Source organism: Excalfactoria chinensis, chromosome 7 (assembly GCF_039878825.1).
Source record: "Excalfactoria chinensis isolate bCotChi1 chromosome 7, bCotChi1.hap2, whole genome shotgun sequence".
Lineage (NCBI taxonomy): Eukaryota > Metazoa > Chordata > Aves > Galliformes > Phasianidae > Excalfactoria > Excalfactoria chinensis.
Window position 1 is genome coordinate 14,343,182 of NC_092831.1, and position 22,748 is coordinate 14,365,929.

The following is a 22,748-nucleotide window of genomic DNA, read 5'->3' on the forward strand; positions in this document are numbered from 1 at the left end:
ATGTGGTGCAGCTGGCTCCCACACCTCACTGCTTTTCCAATGTTCAGGGCATTTCCAAGCCAACATAACAACCATGGGAACGTAATCAGCCCCAGCAATCTTCCCTCCTGGATCCAAAAAACATGCCCAGAGCAGTGTCTGAGAGTACAAAAGGTTATATCTGGCTCCCATACCTCCATCTCTGTTGCACCCTGGAAAAGTGGTGTACCAAACCTCATGCTCTCACTTCTTTTCAGGCTTAGAAGACAAGCAATTTTGGTTGGTTGGTTTATTTGTTTGTTTTTCCACACGAAATCTTTTATTTTCCAAAAAAGGGAATTCCAGAAAACAAATGTGTAAACAATAGTCTCTGTGACAGTCTACTACAATCCTGCTGTTTAATTATGGGTAAATGTTCTGTTACTAAAAGTTGATAAATAAACTTATTCCATTCAGAATAATACTGAGTTTGAAGAACAGAACCACAGGCTACACAATCTATAGCCATATGGTTTTCATTCTTAAATTCTTCACCACATTCATGCCCTAGTGCAGAAGGAGAGATCAGAGGAACATTTTGTTCATGTTTTGTTTTCTGCTGTTAGAAGACACATCACTCTTTGACAAACTCTTTGGATCCACTCACTTGCTGTACGGTCATACCAGACCTAAACATTTGTTCACCAGACTATAATGAGTACCTACCACTGAAAGTTTGATCAACCATTTTTAGTGTGTAAATTAACATTACCAAAAAACTAGTTTATACTTTTTTTACTTTCATTTGCACAATTAACAGGTATGAATGATGTAGCTTACTACATGTTCTCCTTCAAAACTGTTCTAGATTTGCCTAATTTGGCTGATTCATAAAGAATTCCTGTAGCAGCTTCAGATATTTAAGCACTGGGTTAATCAACTCAGCTATATGTGCCCTGGTTCAGGCATCAGACCATAAATCTCATTATTCACAAAACAGGACATTCTAAACTAAACTAAACTAAAGCTTTGCTTTGGTGACATTTCTATTGAATGGTTGTGAGGTTTTGACAACGATAGTTCCTTTCCTTCTGATTACTTATCCCTTTTACTCTCCAGTACTACAGAGAGAAAGCTGGCATGTTCAAAGTGTTTTTTGCTGTTGTTTTGATTGTTTTACTCAGGAAATAAAAAATAACTAACCAAGCAGATTAGAGTTTATTATGATAGAAACCAACTACTGCTTTGAAAATTCCTAAATAACAGTTTGTCTACTCATGAAAAGAAAAAATGTGTGTGTGTATGTATATATATATTTTTAAAACAAGTTACTATCTATTTACTAAAAACAAAACAAAAAACACAAATATTTGGCTTTTCAATAGTCTTATATGCAGCTGTAAATTCTTTACAAGGCCAAGAAAACTTGAAGCATGCACCATTATCATTACTGATGCAATTATCAACATCAGCATGATGAAAAACAGTATAACTTGGGTACGAACAATCTTGTCTTCAAGCTCAGTACGTACAATTCCAGATTTCACTATGTAAATAGAAGTGGTAAAAGCAGATGCAAAATCAGATATGCTATCAATTCTTGCAGTTATCCATCCTTAGAAGAGCAGATGCATAGCATAAAGGACACACACAATTCTTATCAGAGTGCTATGAACAGATGCCTTCTTAGTTTCTTGGACAATATTCATTGTAACAGATAAAAAGCAGTATTTTATGAATAGGTTTTATAGTGTTCTGGCTCTGCACAAGTGTATCTATTTCTTATATTGAAAAGGAACCAGGATTTCAAAACTGTAATGAATAGTAAAGTGACACACACAGGAAGAAAATTTTTGATGTTATTTTTCAGCTACCCATTTTGTTTTTTAAGAGTAGTTATTTCCTGGTTTAGCAGAGTATGATCTGTGGGGATAGGAAAGAAAAGCTTTTAGAATCAGGAAATGTTTGCTTCCTCTTGCTCTATAGAGATGTGAATAAGCTCCATGCATTGCACAGAAACTGACTGGAAGTCAAGGAAAAGACGGTTGCTGTTAGCATCCTACAGCTATTCTCTTTGTATTTTGCAAAGGTTCTTCAATAAGTATGCTCTTTTTTTGCAAAACTTATTGATGATCTTAAGAGCATGCCCTACTGTACAACGCATACAATGCGCTTTCATTTAGCACAACAGAGGAAAATTGCTTTTTTAGTGCCTCTGCATGTTTTAAACATTTAAGACTTATTACAGCTGACACTAAGGCAGCATTCCCAATGTTTGTGGCAAAACAACAGACTTCCAACAGCTCCCTGAAGAGTTTTTTCCTCCATCAATCTTAAATCAAAAAAAAAAAAGAAAAAAAAGTCTAACACCAAGTTTACTTATTTTTTTCTTCATTAGGTTAAGGATTTTGCAATATATAGATTTGATGGCTATGGATTGATGGATTTGATGGCTATGCTTGGCAAGTTGAGCATATGAGGCAACAGGCCAACAGCACCATGGGGTGCATCAAAGCATGGCACTGCCACCAGCTGAGGGAAGGGGTGTCCCTCACAGGTCACACCTTACCTGTGCACTTTTTGGGCACCACAGTGCAGAAAGGACATAAAGCTATTGGGCTGTGGTGCTGCCCTCAGAGACAGTGACAGGGCCTGAGGGAACAGCATGGAGCTGTGTCAGGGGAAGAACAGCTGGGGGTTAGGGAAAGGCTCCATGCCCCAGAGGGCAGTGGGCACTGAGCAGCTCCCCGGGGTCATGGTCACAGCCCCAAGCTGCTAGAGTTCAAAAAGCATCTGAACAGCACACTAAGCCATATGGTCTAACTTTTGGGTGGTCCTGTGTGGAGCCAAGAGCTGGACTCAGTGATCCTTATATCCAACTCAAGTTATTCCATGATTCCATGAAAGGCAGTTATTCTTTTGCACTGTGATGCCAAGATCGTATTAAAAAACATCCATGAAACCCCCTCAAATAGCTTTTAGAGTTATAACCCCTTGCAACTCCATCAGGTATTCCTCTCTGTCAGGTCTCGAGAAGAATTCAGCTGATGGCACTGTGTGAAAAGGACATAAGACCAGGACAACGGAAATAATGTGAGATCAGAAATCCTAAGTATAAAACCTTTACTGTAGCATAGCGAGTGGTGATTTTGTTAATTTCAAAATTAAAAAGAAATGTAATTTCAAAAGAAATGTAAATTAATGAAATGCAATTTTCACAAATTAAAAACAAACATGGCAAACTCTGAAAGATTTACAAGCATCTGTTGCCTTAGTCACTTCACTAAAGATGTGAATATGGATATTTAGCAAAACTGTGATTAATAATCACCCACACTTTGGGGTGAGATTTACCAAGCCCTGTCTTTATCGATCTATCTTTGCTCAGCTGCAGCATGATTTTGACTATAAAATATGTGGTATTTTCACTGAAGTTAGTGACACCCTGACTTCCCTCCCTTCACAGCATTATGCCATCATTAGCCAGCATTTAGAGGAGGTCACTCACCCTAATCCCTTTCAAAAATTACACTCTTCAATTTTCATATAGTCATAAAGTGAACCAAATACCATATACTTGTGACATTCAGCACAAGAATAGCAGCAAGCTGCTCAACTTAATTTAGCCACTTCATTTTTAATTTTCATTTGATATGTCATAGGTTAGCGAGATCAGAACACTCAACCCAATGGTAGGGAGAAACTGCACAAGTCTTACCAAGTATACCAAGAAGCTTGTCCCAAATTTGCTGATTTAAACATATCTGTTTGAACTGCAATCAAAGTGTTTGTTCTAGCAACACTAAAAGAAGTAAGAGGTTACATGCTGTGAAGAAAAATGAAATTTCAAGCAAGGACCTTAAGACAACTGATCCCATTCAGTGTTTCTTACAGATGCTGTCCCTGCAGTAACCCAGCCTGACTTCTGACAAGCTGAGGTGATTTAGTGTAATCTCTGGGCCATCTGCTAGGCTGTCTATCAGCTCAGTAGCCTTGTTACTCCACAGTTTATAGGTTAAGCAGGATAAACAACCTATCAGAAACACAAATGGATTTGCCTCTTTGACACACTTTGAAGTGCAAATATTGTCTAAGCAACCACAGCTTTCTTTCTCCTAAACTGAAATGGAAAAAAAGAATCACAGTAATGCATTAATCAAATCACCTGTTCTTTAAGAAGAGGAAATTGGGTTTGCCATCATCTTTGCAGTTTGTGAAATCAACACTCAGCAGTAAATACTTTCTACCTTCTATTTGCCTCCACATTTAGGAGCTTTTCCATTTACCTATGGTAAGACTTCCATGCAAATTATTTTGAAATACATAAACTTCACAGACTCACATTCAGCTTTCTAACATCTTTTTGCGTAGATGGATGACACTGAAAACATTCCTTCCTGCCAACATGCTACTGAGCTTAAAGATCAAATTACTGCAAGACAACTACAGCCATTTGTTTTTGTAATAATAAAATATGAGGCATTGTTCCTCAAAGAGCGTATTTTACAGTTGGGTAGAATATGAAATGATGTGTGTAAATTTTTATTAGAATGGCTTAGAAACTAAACTAATGCTAGGCTACTTCTGCCACAGGACGTTGTGATGGATACAAAGTACTCTTATAAAATGCTTTAGCATAAAACACCAAACAGGATTTTTAATACAAAAATGGTTTGTTCAGTTATTCATCAGACTATCACAAACAAGTCCCAGAATTATCATAAACTAATTAACCCATGAAAACTTTCATGCAGTAAAAGACTGGTAGACAGTACATCAGCAAAACAAACCAAGATGTCTGCCTCCTGCATCCTGCCTCGCAAAGCAGCCTGCACTTCCCAGTCTGCACCATTCAGTCACCAGTTCAGTACAGCAAACTTTGGAGAATCCTTATAAAATTAATAAATACATAAATAAACACTTTGGAATTCAGTTAACCCACTTTTCAGCACTTCACAGCCATCCTTACTGAAATAAAACACAGAATAATTGAAATGTTCTACAGCAGTTTGCAGCACTTTGCCTCTATATCAGCTGACAAGGGAAGGGGTCACAGCTTCTTACAGCTACAAGATAGAACAGAGCTGTGCCATTTTAAGAAAGCAAATATCAATGTCCTATCCTAGCACTACACACTACAGAGAAGACACAAGAATGTCTGCGTAAACAGCAAAATACAGAAAAAAAACCCCACACATTTTAAACAGATCTCCCCCATCAAAAGCTGAAAAAAGAAAACATTATATATATATATAGGGAAAGAAATTACCATGGCTCATGTGGCCCATAGGAAGAACATAAAAAACATGAGAAAGCATAAAGTTTCACACAGCCATGAGAGCATGAAGGATTTCAGGGGTCTTTCAAAATCATAATTCATTTGCAAGCAAAATAATAAAGTTCTGAACAGATTGAAATGACAAGTTCAGAATATGATTTCTACAGTCTGCAATTTCTTTTATCTCCCCACCTTTTCTTTTTTTTCCCCCTCATTACTGAAAAATGATCACTAATCAAGACAATGATTTGGGAAGATGAGAAATTAAACTACAGATAAATGCTAATGAGTATTTATGAGCCAAGCTCATGGCAGCTCTGCAAGCTTGCATGTATTGATTTACCACTGCTAGCTGCTTTAATCTAAAACTAAGGCTGTATTTCTACACCCAGGCATAAATCTTGGTGAATTCCAGCCTCACCAATTTTGCAGAGCCTACACTAACAGCTTGAAAGAATAAAACTAAGAAGACATAAGAGAGCAGTTCTTGTTATTCATAATTTATAACTCCTTTCTCTTGCCTGTGCAAAGCAGTACAGATCAGGTTTGGAGCATAAATTAGTCTCTAGACTGTATACCTGAAGATTTTTTTTCCCCCTCTGTTTTAATTCCTCCTCCACCCAAGCAAGCCAAACTCACTCATTCCCAGTGTATAATGCATTGTCTTTTATTTTGTTGGGGTGTTTTTTATGGTTTCTGTTGTTGTTTTTCTAAGTATATTACTTTTTCATGTGGAAAGGAATGGCAAAGGGAAAATACCATTTATCATCACTTCCCAATGTTTTTTTCCCGTTAATCAGAACAGTATCAATCAAAAGGTGTTATTCCGGCTACAATCCAAGGCAGTATTAGATAATCTGTTAGCTAGATAGACAGATAGGCACCTAATTAACACTGCAAGCCTGTATATCTGCAGAAGATGATTACTCTTTAATTTATTCTTGCCTATTAGTATCATATCTAGGAAAGGTCACTAAACAAATCTCACACCTTCCATGTCAATAAGCAATGCCCCAAAGAGTATGTAGGCCAAGACTTTAAAGCCATGAAAGTGGGGACTGCCAAAGCACAAGGGCACTTTCAGCCACATTTCAGTTCCTATGCATTGACCAACTCATGAGCTCCAAACAAAAAACTTCCTCATGTATTACATAAATTACATATATATAAACATATAAGTGCATACTCTCTCTCTCTCTATATATATATATAGTACACCCACAATGCTTGTTGTTGCATTTATCTTGTAAGGAAGATGCTTGGTCATTGGAATAATGCCCATCATTAATATTTTTATTTCTTTTAAATACGTTCTATTTTTATAGTACCAAGATGACAAAAAAACAGCAGCACAAACCAAGCTACTGGATTAAAATACCTTCTAGACAAAGATAACTACCTCTTTGTGACTGCATCTTGCACTCATTTATCACCCAATTTTGGGAAGTGCTGACTGCCCCTCTCCTTTCTGGAGTGCAGAAGAGGGAAAAAAACAAAACACTTCAACACATTCAAGTAACTTCTAGGCCCACTGAACTGCATTTGAACAGTGCTTCTTTTATGAAATTCTCGTAATAACATCCTGCTTTCAACAGCTATTCAATACTGGAATTAACACCTAATTATGAAGCAACTGTAAAATTAATATTAGAATCTGATCTCCTTTAATTTCTGGTAACTTTGTGTCAGTCATGCTAAAATGGCACTAAATGGACAAATTATTCAAAATCTCTACTAGACCTTTCCAGAGGCCTTGCCCCCTTAATAGCACAGCACCTGGATTTGATCCCTATTTGAATATGATTCTCTACTCTCCAGTCCCAACTGTGCTGAATAGCAAACTTCTCCATTTCAACTGGGAAAATGGATGGACTAAAGTAGCTTCCTCTGGTGGTCAAAATACTTCAGAAGGGCATTTAAGTGGCTGTACATTATTGAGCGGAAACAGCAGCTCACATATTATTGATTATAGCAGCATGGCTCTGTGGAAAAGATGTCTGCAGTAGTATTAAGTGCTGAGACAGAGACACAAGAGTGTTATGCGTTAAGAAAATACTATGTGTCTGTTGCCAAATTTGAGATACACGAGCAATCACAAGTAGTAACACAAAATCTAACATGCAACCTTTGCAGCTGATGCTTCCTCAGTTTCACACTGCTTCAGATAGACAGTCTTTGGAATGCTGAATTGAAGCAAGCATGAAGCAGAGTTTGATTTCTGCAGTTTTGCAAAGAAAATGGAATACTTATCTGGAAATTTGCTTTTGGTAGCTTAAAAATACCATTTTCTTTAACAGCACCATTAACCTGCTCTGATCCCATTACTGTAATAGCTAGCCAAGTACAACCGAAGTCTTCTAGAACAACCACACACTCAGCCTACTCTTACTTGTAAACTGCAGGGAGACGTACAGACGCAGTACACTCTGCATTACCAGATCATCATGTAGAATATGCCTCAGCTGGTTGAAATGAATGTGATACCCCAGACTCTTGTCTCCAGTGATTTTTTTCCATTTAATGACTATGTCAGACACCACCACGCTAAATCAAATGTCCCACTTCAACCAGTATGCACTGGGGAGTTATTGGACTGATGGGCTGGAGTTTCACAGTGAGGAAGACAGACAAGGGAGGTTAATGCTTGCTAGGTAGGGAGAACTCAGCCCACAGCTAGACTCCACACTGGGGCTGACTGGACTTAGAGGAAACTACCATGCAATCAGCTGTACTGACTGCAAGATTGGATAGCAGAGTAAGACACAGATCCGTGTTGCATAAAAGGAGCAGGCAGGGCAATTTCATAAATCCAGATCACCTAAACACACGTTCTCCTACAAACCAGGAAAAATCACCCAGTCAGTGCACTAGCACAAGCTAATGGACAGACCCCAAATCAGCATAACTCTGTAACATGCACATTGTGACAACTTTCTAACACAGGACATCACAGCAGTTCATACGGCATAGTCACAGTGCATCTGGGCTTGGCCAACCCACACAGATCCTTTTTCTTTTACATTTTGAGAGGATGAGATGACCATTCCTTTGCCTGTAGGAGGAGAATGAACAATCTTTTTCTTGGAAGTGATAAAGTGCTATACAAACACATAACCTCTTCTTGAAGATGAATCTCAGTGATTATACTTCAGATTCTAAAATAGCTCATTCATTAATTCCCTAATCAATTTATCTAAACAAGATGTTTAAGTCAATCCAAACAGAAATCTTGTATTACTTTTGATGAAAATCACTCAAAAGCAGGAAAATGCAGTGGATCCTTCTTCCCAGAAAGCACAGAGAATGCTAAGAGGCAATGGCTTTATTCAGCACCACAAATCCGCCCATTAGGAAAGAGTTAAAGAGTTGAAGAGTATCTAGGTCAGTTTACAGCCTTTCCTGCATGCCCTGGGCTGGCTGCGTGTCGGAAATGCTGTGTGGGAAGGCCAGGGAGATGAACTCACAGACCCAGAGTGACTCAGCCGAGAGAAATTTAATGATACTTTGTTTCTCTTCAATTATCTTTGGGATTAAAAGAATCCACACCCTCAACATGAAACCAAATCAGCGCAAAAGGAAGGAGCTACAAATGCACACGTCCTTGAGTCAATGGGAAGGTTTTTTGGAAGCAAATTAAATATTGCTATGAAAGGACCGAGAGACCCTGCTTGTAACATGCTACACGGTGTATATGGTACTGCATGTTGGGGAACCGCCTGCCTGCCAAAAAGGCAGGAGAGCCAAATGCTGACCTTGGGGACAAGAGAGCAACTTGAGAGAAACAGCCTGACATTTCCTCATCCCTGCAGAAGCTGTGCTCAGCAGTTATCCAATGTCTCTGGCACAGTCATGGGCAGAAGACAAGGTCCTTGGGAAGGCAGAAGACTCAAACACAAATCCAGCTAAATCCCTGAGGAACAGTTAACGTTCCAGCAAATTCTGTCCCACTGAACAAAATGGAAGTCTGGAAAGGACACCAGTGAACAGAAAAAACATTGCCCTCAGGAGTATCCCTCTTCTGGATTACCAGGCAAAATGACAACAATTCACTCTTTCCACTGCACTTAAAGATGCTTTCCTCCCCCTCCCTTCGCTTAGGGAAGGACACAGAAGGCAAGCCAACTACTGTAAGGAGAACAGCGCTACAACGCCCTCAGGGCACTGAGATGTTTTCTGTCACAGGAACTCATTAATTTCCATCCAGAGAAACAGAAACTAATTTCTCCTTCTCCATGCCAAAAAAAAAAAAAAAAAAAAAAAAAAAAAAAAAAAAAAAAAAAAAAAAAAAGACCCCAAAACTCTCCTTACTCTGTCCATCTACCCAAGAATATCTTAATAATTTGGTCTTGCAATCTACCAAAACCTACAAGCTTGTTGCATCTTATCAATGCTACCCAATTCAGTTGTCCAGAACAGCAAGCCTGTGCTCCTTTGGCCACTACAGCAACCTCAGCTCAAGTGGTAGATGGGAAAGAGTTGATCAGTGAGAGATAGAGCTGACCTCTCTCCTGAGGTAGCCAGTTTTCCAAAATATTCCATAACATTTGTAAAACTGCAGAATTCAGAGCAAGTCTCCCACACTTCAAAGAGAACTAAGAAATATTTAACTGCATAAGCAATTAATGAAACAAGCAGAAAAAGCCTTTATAATTTCTCATGAAACAAAGTAAGATGCAATTCACTTGGGAAGAAACAGAAGGGGACAGATGACTGTGTATTTTTACAAAGTCATAGCTCTGAATATTTGGAAGATGTTCAAAAAGAATTGATCCTCATTTGCATAGTAAAGAGTACATTCCTGCTGTGTCCGTGGTATGACGATAAATAGCTTTCACTAGCAGTCATGGCTAATGGCCTCTCTCATACTATGTACCTCTGTACTGCAGCACAAAAGCCCTGTAAGCTGTGACTGACACATGGAAAAGGGAACAAGGATGAATACTTTCCCTCTCAGTATTTGAGATATTCAAAATACAGCAAATAAACCTTTGGCGACATATAAAAAAGCCTTAATAATAAAGTTCAGAGAAAGCCTACTACCATTCTGCAACACAGCAAAACCAAGCATCAAACAAGGAGTGCTGAATACGAAATATCTGAGAAACAAAACACAGGCAATTTACAAACACTCCTTTTCAGATCTACAAACAGAAACATGGTGTAGGAAACAGATGATGTTCTGTCAGTTCCTCAGGATACCCCATCAGGCTGATGCCCACAAGTCTGGCAGAAAAAGCCTCTTCTTTCCATCAGGCAGCTCTTCCATTGCTCAACTATGTTATTCAGGGGAGGTTTCTGATCTAGGGTACTGTACAGCTACAGATGAAAAGAAGACAGGAGAAAAAAAAAAGAACAAGCCAGAGAGCACAGAGTTTATCTGGCACATTGCAATTGCGTAGCTGAAAAGCTTGGCTTTCTGCTGTCAAACAAATACTAAGTCCAAGATATGGAGTGCTAAGTGGTTTTAAATCCTAATACTGGCAGTGGGAGCTGTGGGCTCTTGCAGGTGCCTGGTGCTTTCTAAGATTTCATCCTTGTGAACACAAACAGCAGTTAAGCTCACCATTGTCTTGGAGGCACATGTGAGCTTTCTGTTCTCCATGAGGTTTGTTAACACTGAATGAAAGAAGCAAGAAACACCAATTCTTTGGCAATTTCATATACAAGCTAAATAAATAAAGAAATAAGGAGAACCATGTACTGAAGTGCAAGATTCTGCTGGTTTCCAGACTCCAAAAGCTCTCAAGTTCTTATATCATCAGCATCCCCAAAGGCAGAAGTGGCTTGGCACTTCTAAAGTTTAGGTCATTTTATTTCTGACATCCAGGGTTTGCAAGGAAAATAATTCAGATTTCTACAATATTCATTTATTTGTATGAAGCAAGATCTTATATCTTCTGTTACCAGAACACTTATTTCACTACTGCATTCACTCAGGCACTACAGAAAAAAACACCTTATTAATGCTCCAGAACAACTGTTGATGTTCTGATGGACATCCCAAAGGTTGCCAGTGACTGCATCTGAAGCAAAAAGCAGCCCCGGGATTTGAAGTACTGATTATGTGCAAGGTATAAACAAACCATGTTCTCCCAGTCAGAAACAGCCACCCACTATTCTGACCTATAAAGACAGCATGTGCAACTGCACAGAACACAGAGAAAAACAAACACAGAATTTGGGGCTGATTTTTTTTTTCTGTGACAACAGCAGAAAACATACATTAATATATAAATCAAATAATGTAATTATTATGTTAATAACCAAATAATTAAGCAAAATAAAGCACAATTTTTATCTTGGATTTCGGGGCAGAAAAGCAACAGATTCCAAATTTTACCTCTTCTGGAGGTAAAAAGAAAAAGAAAAATGTTTAAAGTGAATGAGAGAAGAAATAGAAACTGAAGGACAGAAAAGCAGCATGAATTCGAGCACACATCTCCTGAAACTGGTTCTGTTAATGATTAACTCGGCCCACACAGGTTACTTCAAGTGGGATATTTGTACTAGGAGCTGTGTCAAAACAGACCCCAAATCAAAGTCTTCTCTTTGTGTGCTCTCATTGGTGCCTCTTCCTCCATTTCCACGTACCACAACAGTATCAACATCCAACTTAAAATTTGACTCTTTTCCCAGATTCTGCACATCTCTCCGCAAAGATTACAAACCTAACTGGAAAATTTTGTTTTCCATTTTGAGCCTTGGGGAAGGCACCGTTCAAACGGAACTAAGGCAGCGGACATTTGTTGATTGTGAAAACAAGGACAGAATTTTGGAAGACGTGGGAAAACAACTGAGGATCTGGGTCTGACATTTTGGCATGTTTGTTCATCTTCATCGGTTTGTTTGTTTTCAGGGTAAACACTGATTTCCTCAGTTAAAAGTTTTGTTGGATGTAGCAGATCTGAACCAACTTGTTTATCTACTTCCACTACTGCTTTCATTCCATAGGTAAAATACAGATGTTTATTATCTGCATTTCATGCAATCTGAGAGTGTTACTTTTTGAATCCTAAATGCAGTTTGGCACCAACGTGAGGGGGAAAACAGCTGAAAGGTTAGGAAAAAAAAAAAAAAAAAAAAAAAAGGCTGGTCTTATAATGTGTCAGCCTCAGCTGGCTCATTTTTTCCTTTCAAGGAGTTAATGTTACGTAATAAAAGGAACCTTCAGCAAGCAGCCAAATTTCACGAGATTTCTAAGTTATATGAAACTGCATGAGATACGAGACATCAGGAATGAGAACTGGTTTGTAAATACAAACTGTGCTTTCAGCTCTTCATGCTACTCCAAGGAAAAGGAAAGCTTCATGTCAGCATTCTGGAGCAGAACAAACCCAGGCTCTTGGCTGAGAGAGACTCCCGCCTCAGTCATTAGTGAGATATGAGTGTTTGGCATCCACCTGATGGGACCCACCAAAGAACATACTAGTGCTTGTTAACACTTCCAGTTGTCCACCGAAATTAAGCAACCCCCCTTGGAAACATTCTTGAATTACTGGTTATTCTGATGAACAACTGCGGTGCTATCACCTCCCATCTGAGATGGGCCCCTGACACGGGGGGAACTGGGACTGGGACCCTGATCAAAGGCATTCCAGCAGCTGCCACAGAGGTTTTTTTTCCCTGCGGCTGTGTGATAGTGAACAAGGGTCGCATCTCTGTAGAACAAATACCTGCAGGCTTGCAAATGCTTACGCATTTTACAGGCTCTATGCAAGCAAATCAGCTTTTTGTTTCCCAGCTAGAGATCTTCCACGGCGGTAACTTTTGCAGATCTGTTTTCCTAGCGCTCCTTTTACAAGCAGCTGTGGTTGAAGCATTCCTTCCCTTCCCCTCCCCTCGCCCCCACTTCCTAGAGGAAATTCCATGGGATCACCTCCTCTCCAGCCCCACGCTGCAACCAAGCTCTCAGCTCCGGGGGGAGACGGGCTTGTGCAATCGCTGGGTCCCTGCCTCTGTGGCAGAAGGACAGCTCTGAACTCAGAGCCACTCCTTGTATTTAGGAGGTGCAGAGGGGAACAGCTGCTCGCTGCTAAGCTATTGGCACTGCATGCAATGCTGTGTTAGAAAAACTTTAATCTCTGCCTAAACTTCAAGTTTGGTCATAAAAAGTAAAGAGAAAATTAAAGCTATCCCATTTCTTTGGAATTCAAGAGCTCTCAAGAGATTTTCTGCATCCAGAGGGTAGGACTTGAAAGATAACTTGTTTTTTTTTTCCCCTCAATCCCTCACAAATGAGATTACTCATGATGATAATCTAGAAGGTAGTATTGTTATGTTTTTTTTTTGTTGTTGTTTGTTTGTTTTAAAAAATAAAAAATAAAAAAATAAAAGCCCACCCTGGAACTCCTCAGAAAGGATTTCAGATTTCAGCACGGGCTTCATTTCATCGTGAATACAAAGCTGGCTGATTTTTAGTTCTGTCTCATTAAAGGGCAAATTCAGGGGAAGACAGAAAGATGGAGATTCTTTGTATCAAGCCATCCTGGTTGCTTTGTAACAAGGCTGCTGAAGGCAATTGTTGAAAAATGGAGGAAATCACTATACCCACCCACTAGCGCCTTGGCAGCCAGGCACAGCACACCAATGCCTCACCCCTGGCTGTAGAAACCAGGCCCTGACAGCACTGAGCTCTGAAGCCTCTATGTCACAACTGGCAGGTAAAGGAGGCAAAACCAATGCTATTTCATCTCTGCAACAAAAAGGGGATACTTCCTTTTGACACCAACCTATTAAAAGCTCATCAGCTGAGCATCTGCACCCATGCGGCAGATGGCAGCGTCACAGAACTCCTGCCCTGCTGAGGGCTGGGCATCGCACCTCTGTCATCCCCCACAATAGGACTGCTCCAAAGAGCAAAGCTAGTTGAAAAATTACAATTCAAGGAATTCTGCTGCAGACTGCATGTCCTGAGCAAAGCCCAAATCATGTCACAGTCCTTGAAAAAGGAATAAAGCAAATGACGATGCTCTTAGAGCACAGCTCAGAGCCAAATGTTTATGGATCATATGCTGCTGAGTTGCTAAAGAATTCACCTCCTCCTACAAAAGATATTCTATAAACTGGGTGTTATTTATTCAGAGATGCATGCAATAATGCTACTGAAAACATTAAAGCATCCATAAGGCTGTAAAGGAACTCATTTGCAGGGGACTTCTTTTCACTCAAAAAAAGTAAGGACAGGCTCCTCTTCCAGTATAAGTGGTGCTAAAACTGATCTCTGAAGGAACTGTATTGGGGACAGATGCATCACAATTATATGGCATAAAATATTATTTCACATAACTATGAATGCAATAATTCACTGCACCTGACAGACAACTCATGAAAGAAAAATGCAAGGAAAAAACAAAAAGAATAGAGGAGAGAGGAACTAAGAGAGAATGCTTTCAGAAATTGAGAGGTTGGGTTTGAAATCTTCAAGTCAGCATCCCCTGCCCTGCACTACCTCTCTAAAGGAGTCACCATCATGTGTTACAGACCTCTCAGATTGTAAATGGAGCAGCAGCCACCTGCCAAGACCTCTCCCTTAAAGGAGTTAAACACACAAGATGGTTGGATTGCTTCCTAAAGCCCAGACCCATCTGATTTCTAATGAGATACGCTGAGTAAAATTAGTTGATTTCTTGCTCTTAACTGGCTGCGGTGATGACAGCTCCCAGCTACAGTAGATGTTGAGCTCCAGTTCACAACTTCTCAGCACTGAACGTGTTTAAAGGAGACGGGAAATGGCAGTGCAGGGAGAGGTTCACAATTACATGAGAAGCATGGAATGTGGAAATGTTAATACACTAATGGCCATCACATGACTTAAATATTTTATTAAGAAAAAGGAATTGAAGCAATTCTTAGATGCCCTCGCCCTCAAACAGGGAAACACTGGAGTATGCAACTACTGAAAAAAAATATAAATAAAGTCCCCATGCTGTGGAAACACTACTGGATAGCACATGTGACTCAAATGCTTCTAAAGGGCCAGCAGCCTGCCATTTGTTCTACTTGTGCCCGTGTTCATTATGTTGAATATTTAGGAAAGAGTCCTTAAATGCTCTCTCGGCTAGATGTATGATTTTCTAGTGCGCACAAAGGCAGCCACCACAAGGATCTGGTTTTACATTCTGACTGCCCAGGCACAGACCAATGGTCTGTCGTGGTAATTGTATCACTAACATTGTTACCTTAAAGCATCTGCTTTCCTAATTGTAATCCTATTAAACATCCATATTATAATCATCCAGCAATAATTTAAGGAAGAAGGCCTAAGTGAAACTGTCCAGAGCAAAAACAGATTTCAAATATACGTAGAGATGACAAACAGCTCAGTGGAAGCAACAGAGAACAAACAAATCACCTGGAAAGGAGCAGCCCAGAGACTGAGGCAGCTCAATGATTTACACTGAACTGAACTGGAACCTGGGCTGAAACTCAGAGCTCGAAATCTCACCCTGGGACTGGGGGTTGCCAGAGGAAGGAAGCTGTGCTGCTTCATGTGATGTAACCATACGAATGGCACAAAAGGAGGTCTCTGAAGACATGAAGCACTACAGAGATGTTATGCTGCAGGCCAATAAGTAAATCATAAGCAAGAAAGTGGAAAGCCCCCATGGCTTTGGAACCATGCAGCTTGGGCAAAAAGGCCATAGACAGCAAAGCAAACTGCTTGCAGTCTGGAAAGCACCTAGAAAACATGCCAGAGCCAGCTACAGGTTTCTGGGCAGGCCTCCTAAGACCCAGTCACTAAAGTCCCTCATCACAAAAGCATTCTCAGTGACTTCAGTGAAGTAAACCAATTTAATTTTCTCTCTCTCTCTGTTTTTTTGTTTTGCTTTTTTGTTTTGTTTTTGTTTTTTAAACAGATTCAGATATTAAATAAGCTACAAGAAGTGACTGTGCCATAATCGATGAGTACGAAGATTTAAGTATATAAGTAAAGCCTAAATAACAAACTTAAATAAAAATAATTCAGACAGCAGCTGGCCAAGGTGCATCACATAGGTACTGCCCACTGCCCCACAGCAAAGGAGCACTGCTCCGGCAGCCCTGTGAAAGCAGGGGAGCACGGCAGGACTCAGCACAGACCCTGCTGTCTGGGAAAAGAAACTGCACTGCAGAGTTGGGTGGGGAGAGGGGAGCAGAGCAAGAGGATGCTGAAACCGCTCCACACCCACATCCACTGCTCAGGTCAGGCAGCTTCCTGTATGCTTCCCCGGCAGGCTGCTACTCCCATCTCTCCTTCCTCTGCTCTCATCCTATTCAGGCAACCTTTCCCATCCAGCCTCCCACAGAGGAGATGCATCTGTGGGCTGCTGAGCTGCTTGCTTTGCCTATCCTCACGTTGCCAATGGTGAGCACCCACAGATGGGGTGACTCAGGCATTGTCCCCTCATAATCAGGGCTGTTGTGACATTCCTTCAGCAAACACAACACCTATCTTATTCCGCTCCTGGCATGACTGCTATGAAGAAATGTGCTTTTACCATGCAGAGCAGGAGCAGCAGGCTTGAGACCAAATGCACTATTCAGAAACGTGGTAGTTTCATTGCCCACACAAACTAATAACGCTGCCTGGAGACAGCTGAGCTCCCAGGTAAGTCTTTGCTGCAACATCATAGGATGGTCTTTGAGCCTTGGAAAAGAGGAGAAAGCTTCACCTTACAGCACCAGAAAGAACCACGCAGGTGAAAGTGGCAAGCAGACTTGCAGGTAGGCCTCAGCGAAGTACTGCTCTGCGCTTCGTTGACTGCAACCATGAACACTGCACAGCTGCACTACAACAGGAAAGCAGGCCCAATGCTTCTCTAATTTGATAAGAGGTTTCTCTAGTGATTCACCAAAAATAATTACCCCAAATATAAACATGGCCAAAATTAGCACTGCTAGCTGTAGTGGGCAGGAACTACAGCAAATGTATTGACTCAAGGAAATAGGAGTCTGCGGATATGTCTACATTGAATTCCAGGTGATTTTACTGAAAGTCTGCAATAATCATCATTGCAAATAACTTTTCAGTGCAGTGCATGACACAAGTCCATGATGATGAGAGGGAAAATCTGTGCAGATCTGGCATTTGTAGTGACAATGACGTTCTTCAACCATTATTTCCTCAGCCCACAGGTGTTTTTCCATCTTGTTTGACAACAAGACAGAAAGCAAAGCCAGGGAATTTTTTTCTGTACATCCACTGACAGCTGCTGCAAGCAGCCAGCCTGCTCTGCCATGCACAGAGCAGCTCCAACCACTCCCCACAGTTAGCTCAGCATCTAGGTGGGTGCTCTCTTAGGGCACCACAGTCCCAACCATATGGGGAAAACAAGCTAAAATTACCCTACGGCAATTTACCTTCCAATAAAGCCTAAGGCATTTGGAAAGAGGTAAAGAATATGTTTCAGAGACCTGGAGCAAACAGCAGTTTCTTCACTGACCTGTGTCCATGGTTATATTCTCCATTTATTTTTTAATACTGCCTCAGTATAAGTAAGTAAAGCAAGCAATCAGTTTTGCTTTCTCACTGTTATCTGATAGTTCAGTACTCCATATTTTTTCAGAAGACATCGCACGGAAATACACAAAACTAAACTGAAAAATGTTGTTTAACAAATGAAAAGTAAATTAATGCACTTCACAAATATTCCTCAAGTTATTATTAATTTTAAAAACCTCAACCTTTTTCTTTCCTTTATATGAATAACTCAGGAGAGAAGAGAAGAGAAGAGAAGAGAAGAGAAGAGAAGAGAAGAGAAGAGAAGAGAAGAGAAGAGAAGAGAAGAGAAGAGAAGAGAAGAGAAGAGAAGAGAAGAGAAGAGAAGAGAAGAGAAGAGAAGAGAAGAGAAGAGAAGAGAAGAGAAGAGAAGAGAAGAGAAGAGAAGAGAAGAGTGCATGATTTGTAAGTAATAGCATCTATTTCCAACACCACTGAACATATCTGCATCTCTCTTCAATGACATGCATTGAAAAGATTATTTACTTCATAAAGTTTTCAAAAATTATAAGCATCTGAAGAAGAAAGGTTATTCTGGTGAGGATGCTGGATAGTGCCAGGTGCACTTTCAGGAATCACTTTGCCCCCTGAGCCCTGGAGGTTTAGGTTTGCAGGAAGGAACAATTTTGCATCTGAAACTTTCCACAGACTAAAAAAGCAGTGAGTTTCTGTGAAGAGAGAGAGCAGTCACTTCTGTCTTACTGAAACACCCATCCAATTGCTAAGGGGCTCTGCTGGCAGAGGAGTGCCAGGCTCTTAATAGATCACCCAAATTTTTGAGAGATGTTCTAAGCCTAAATGTCAGGATATCTTACTTGGTTCCTCAGCAGAAATGGAGAATGTTGCTTCCTTGCAATGACCTTCAGAGTGCTTAAATTCACTTCAGAATTCATTTTGTAACAGTGACATCTCCTAGGTGCCTTCAGAGAGAGATTCAGGAGTAACCACCGCACAACAGTAGTTACTAAGCATCTCCAGTGCAAAATAACCTCCTAACTCTGCCCTAACCTGAGTGCACAAACCAAAGCTTTTTCATCATTTCAAAAGATGAAAACTGGGAGGGGAAAATCCACTTCAGTTTAAAAAAAAAAAACACAAAAAAAAAAACAACAAAAAAAACCAGACAAAAACATTAATAACAAACTAAAATTCAAGTGACGAGAGGCCATCCTCAAATGGGAAGCTATAAAAACATGTACTTTATCAACAAACCCTTTCAAAGCTGGATAAATTATGGATAATACAGATTGCATTTAATGTCCACAAAATGACCAAATGGAAATATTTTTAAGCTATAATAGCAAGTTGTCTTTATTATAATACTAGGATCACTGATGTAACCACTACCCTGAAAGTCCAAGTTTTGTTTGAAAAAAGAAAGAAATTATTCTCTATAAGTTATATGACGGATTTTTTGCAACGTGAAAGACCAAATGCATCTTGTATAAGCTGGGATCCAAGACTTGCAGGTTTCCCTGGCTATTTTGCTAACCTGTATTGTGATCTTAAGCACACGCTTTTACACATCATAGTACCTTATCTGCTAGACAGAAAACAGTATCACTCAGAGTTTCAGACCATGCTGTTATATACAAATCCCAAAGATTCCTCATTCATTCAGAATGGACCTGGGTGTTTACTTAACTGCACTACACAAATATTGATTTCAAAATGATCCAGAAAGTGCACTACGCATTTCAGAATTGCTAAGTGCTCTAAAAAGCCAGTAAAACATTTAGGATGATTTTAAACAGTATATACACAATGAAACTGCACACAGTCTTTAGACATCTGGCCCATATTTAAAAGTAACTCAAAGGCAGGTGCTGCTGTAAAGATGAAGAAACAAACCCAAAATCTCACTCAAGCAAAAATCTCATGTTTACAACATTGCCTAAAAACCTCCTCCTAAGCCAATTCTCTCTGGATCTCCAGGCACCAGAAAGTATTCGCGTCCGGATCCACTTTCAAAAATCATAAATGTACTTGCACAGTAATGTACAGCCAACGTGAATTAGCCTGAAACTTGGATAAGCTTTCAAACACACATTAAAATTTACTGTGATACAAACATTTGCTTGAGGAGTTTATAACAACAGATTATGCTAGCAGTGAACAGAGGAGAATTTCTATTGCAAGTTCTTAATAGCAGGTTTCATGCTCAGGTGTTAATTTTCTTTTATCTGCCATATCAACAGCATCAGCCAGCAGTTTGGGTGACCACAACTTTTGCTCAAGCAATAAATTGCTTCTGTTCACCATCACACTTAAACATCTTTTGCTTCTCCAAACTGCCAAAACCATTTGTTTCCTACTAATTTCCATGGGAGATGAAACTTGCCATCATTCTACAGGATGTGGAGTTTTATTAACAAAAATAATAATAAATCAGTTTTTCTCCTCTTATAATCCAAACACTCATTCAGCATACCTACTACAAACTTACAAGGTATGATTTTGTAATCTGTATTTAAGTATAGTACTTACGGTTGGCATAATTTTACCAGGTCCTGATCAGTGGTGTTTGGAGGCAGTGCTCTGATGTAAAGGTTTGTTTTACTTAATTGATCCCATCCTGAGTTGCTGCTGCTACTACTGTTGTTATTACTGCTGGTGGTGCTGGGACTAGGAGGAGCCATTGGGTGGGCTGGTACAATGGACTGCTGTAAAGGAAAAAGGGCGTTAGAGTGAACTGCAGAGCAATCGCAGCATGCACATTATCTCAGTTTATAGCAGCCTGGTCGCCCTTCGGAGCATTGTGCTACAGCTGCAGTAGTCACTCCTGGATTCTAAACCCACTTTCACACCAGGTTTGGGACAGGATCTGTGGGCATGTCCGACATACCCAGCTCTCAGCTGAAGCATGCTCAGTGCATGACACAGATTTAAGTTACATATAAGCTCTATGGAATGTTACTCATAGGATTTTATCTTTGTTGTGGCATCTGATGTGAAAATGAAAAGAGGCTGTTCTAACAGGTATGTACTAAATTTATTTCCTTCAGACTGTTCCACATCGTAAAGGGTTACTGTGGTAGATGTGGAGATTACGGTATTTCCTTCATCTATTCAGAAATATAAAAACAGTAAGAAACCTCTTTTGTCCCTCTGCTGCCTTTTAGTACTACACGTCACACAATTTTATTTAAGATAGAGAGAGAGCACAGACAGCTTAAGGTGCAGATTTTCATTGTGTGCTTTTGCAGAATCACTGTCATTGATGTCAGTGGTTGTGAGTTATTTCAAGAATCTCAAGAAAAAGACCATATAATTGCAAACAATGTTTCAGGAGATAAGCACATAAACAGTTCACATAGTTCTCATGATATCTAATGTAGTTGTTTTTAAAATCAGACCCCAGCAGAACTTAAAAATGCCCACATGGAAATCAGCAGAAGAACAGCCTTTATCCTTTAAGCAGCAGTATGGAGGTCATGGTACAAGTACTAAAACCAGGTATACGGGGTTGTAAGAGAGAAATACTGGAACATTAGAGCTCAGGCTGCAGGTAAGTCTCATACACAAGGTCTTCACTGACAAAAAAGGATCCACTGCATGCAGCCCCTTCCTACAAATGTCTGATCCTCCATGGCTCAGAAAGCTCAGAGCAAAGAACTTCCTTACAAGCTGCAGATGTGATGCAGATGGAGAAAAAAGAAAATAAATAAATAAATAAAGAGGAATACAAATTGAAACACAAGTGTGTAAACGTAGACTCCTTTGTCCCTGCCCCTGTGCCACCCTCCTCTGTAGATGTACACAAGCACTTGTGTGGCCATACCCTGAAACAAAGAATTATCACCCTGCTCTGGCTGACTGCAGCAGGTAGGTGCAGTTCAGGCTGCCCCAGGCAGGGAGCCGTGCATGTGCACAGGAGGGGCTGCAGCTCACCTCAGTTCCAAGGGCTCAGGGAACTACAGCCTCAGCACATGAAGGTGAAACCATTTGGGAGATAACCTTGGGAAATCAGAATGAAATTGGGAGTGGAAGCAAAGCAGAGAAGCCTTTGATCAGATATTTCGGGTTAATTACGTGTTTCTTATTCATATTTCCCTGGGAAGATTTTGAAATCTTCTAATTCAGTGCATTGCAAAGCTTATTATGCAGCAGTAATAGCCTGTACCAGCAAACTGCAACTCACGCTCAATACAAAATCAACACTGATATGGAGAAATGATGTTGTTGCCTAATAGAACTGAGCAAAAAATGAAGAAAAAGAATGAAGTACATTTACAATCATTTAAAATCCCAAAACTGATTATCAGTATTCCAATTGCCACTGAGCTGTTTTGTGTGGTTCCTGCTTTCATTGTTGCTTTGTGGTGTGTTTTGGGTGTTGTTTATTTTTTAAATCAAGGGTTTTAGGAAAACAATTATCATTCAAAAGATTTACACTGCAAGCTGAAAAGCTGATATGGAATTTCTTTTAGGCTCAGTTTAAAATGGGAAAAAGATAAAACCCTCCCTCCAAGTTTGTAATGGAAACACTGACGGATACTAACTACAGTGGCACGAGTCAGGCTGTCAGAGTGCCCTGCTTCCCGTAACACCAGGCAATTACTTGCTGTGTTGAAGCAATGCAGAATGACAGAGCAGAGACACGGTGTGGTGCCGCTGCTCCTGCAGCTCACACAGGCACACAGCACCCTGTGCCATGGCTTGCCACGCACACCACCCCACACGCACACCTATACACAGCTCCCAGACAAGCAAGCACACACAGATCAGTCACAATGCTGACTGCTAATCACTGCCGGAGCCTCCATTCTGTTCTGCAGGACCTTCAGTTCAGCTTTTACTTCTTGCAACATTTCGCCCTTTGAGGCTTTAGTTTGCTCCTCTTTGGAGCTGCAGTACAGTGCTGTCTCCAGCTTGCCAAAACCAAGAGAGGAAAGCCAGCATGCATGTGTGCAGACAGCAGCAATCCTAAATCTCTCTTCCTGCAAGATATAAACACTGTGTTCTGAGAAACTTAAACTTCTGTTTAAGCACAAAGATGCTCTATGCTAGTGGTTACATCCAAACACCGCGGGA

The 22,748-nt window shown here is 40.2% G+C and overlaps 1 protein-coding gene across 4 annotated transcripts in view; it reads right to left on the reverse strand.

Annotated features, from left to right (window-relative positions):
- RBMS1 (RNA binding motif single stranded interacting protein 1) overlaps positions 1 to 22,748 on the reverse strand; it is a 138,913-nt gene that overhangs the window by 41,732 nt on the left and 74,433 nt on the right. For all 4 annotated transcript variants that reach the window (XM_072342126.1, XM_072342125.1, XM_072342127.1 and 1 more), the window contains exon 2: positions 20,202 to 20,377. In XM_072342126.1, coding sequence (XP_072198227.1) covers positions 20,202 to 20,377 — 176 coding nt within the window. The remainder of the gene's footprint in view (positions 1 to 20,201; positions 20,378 to 22,748) is intronic.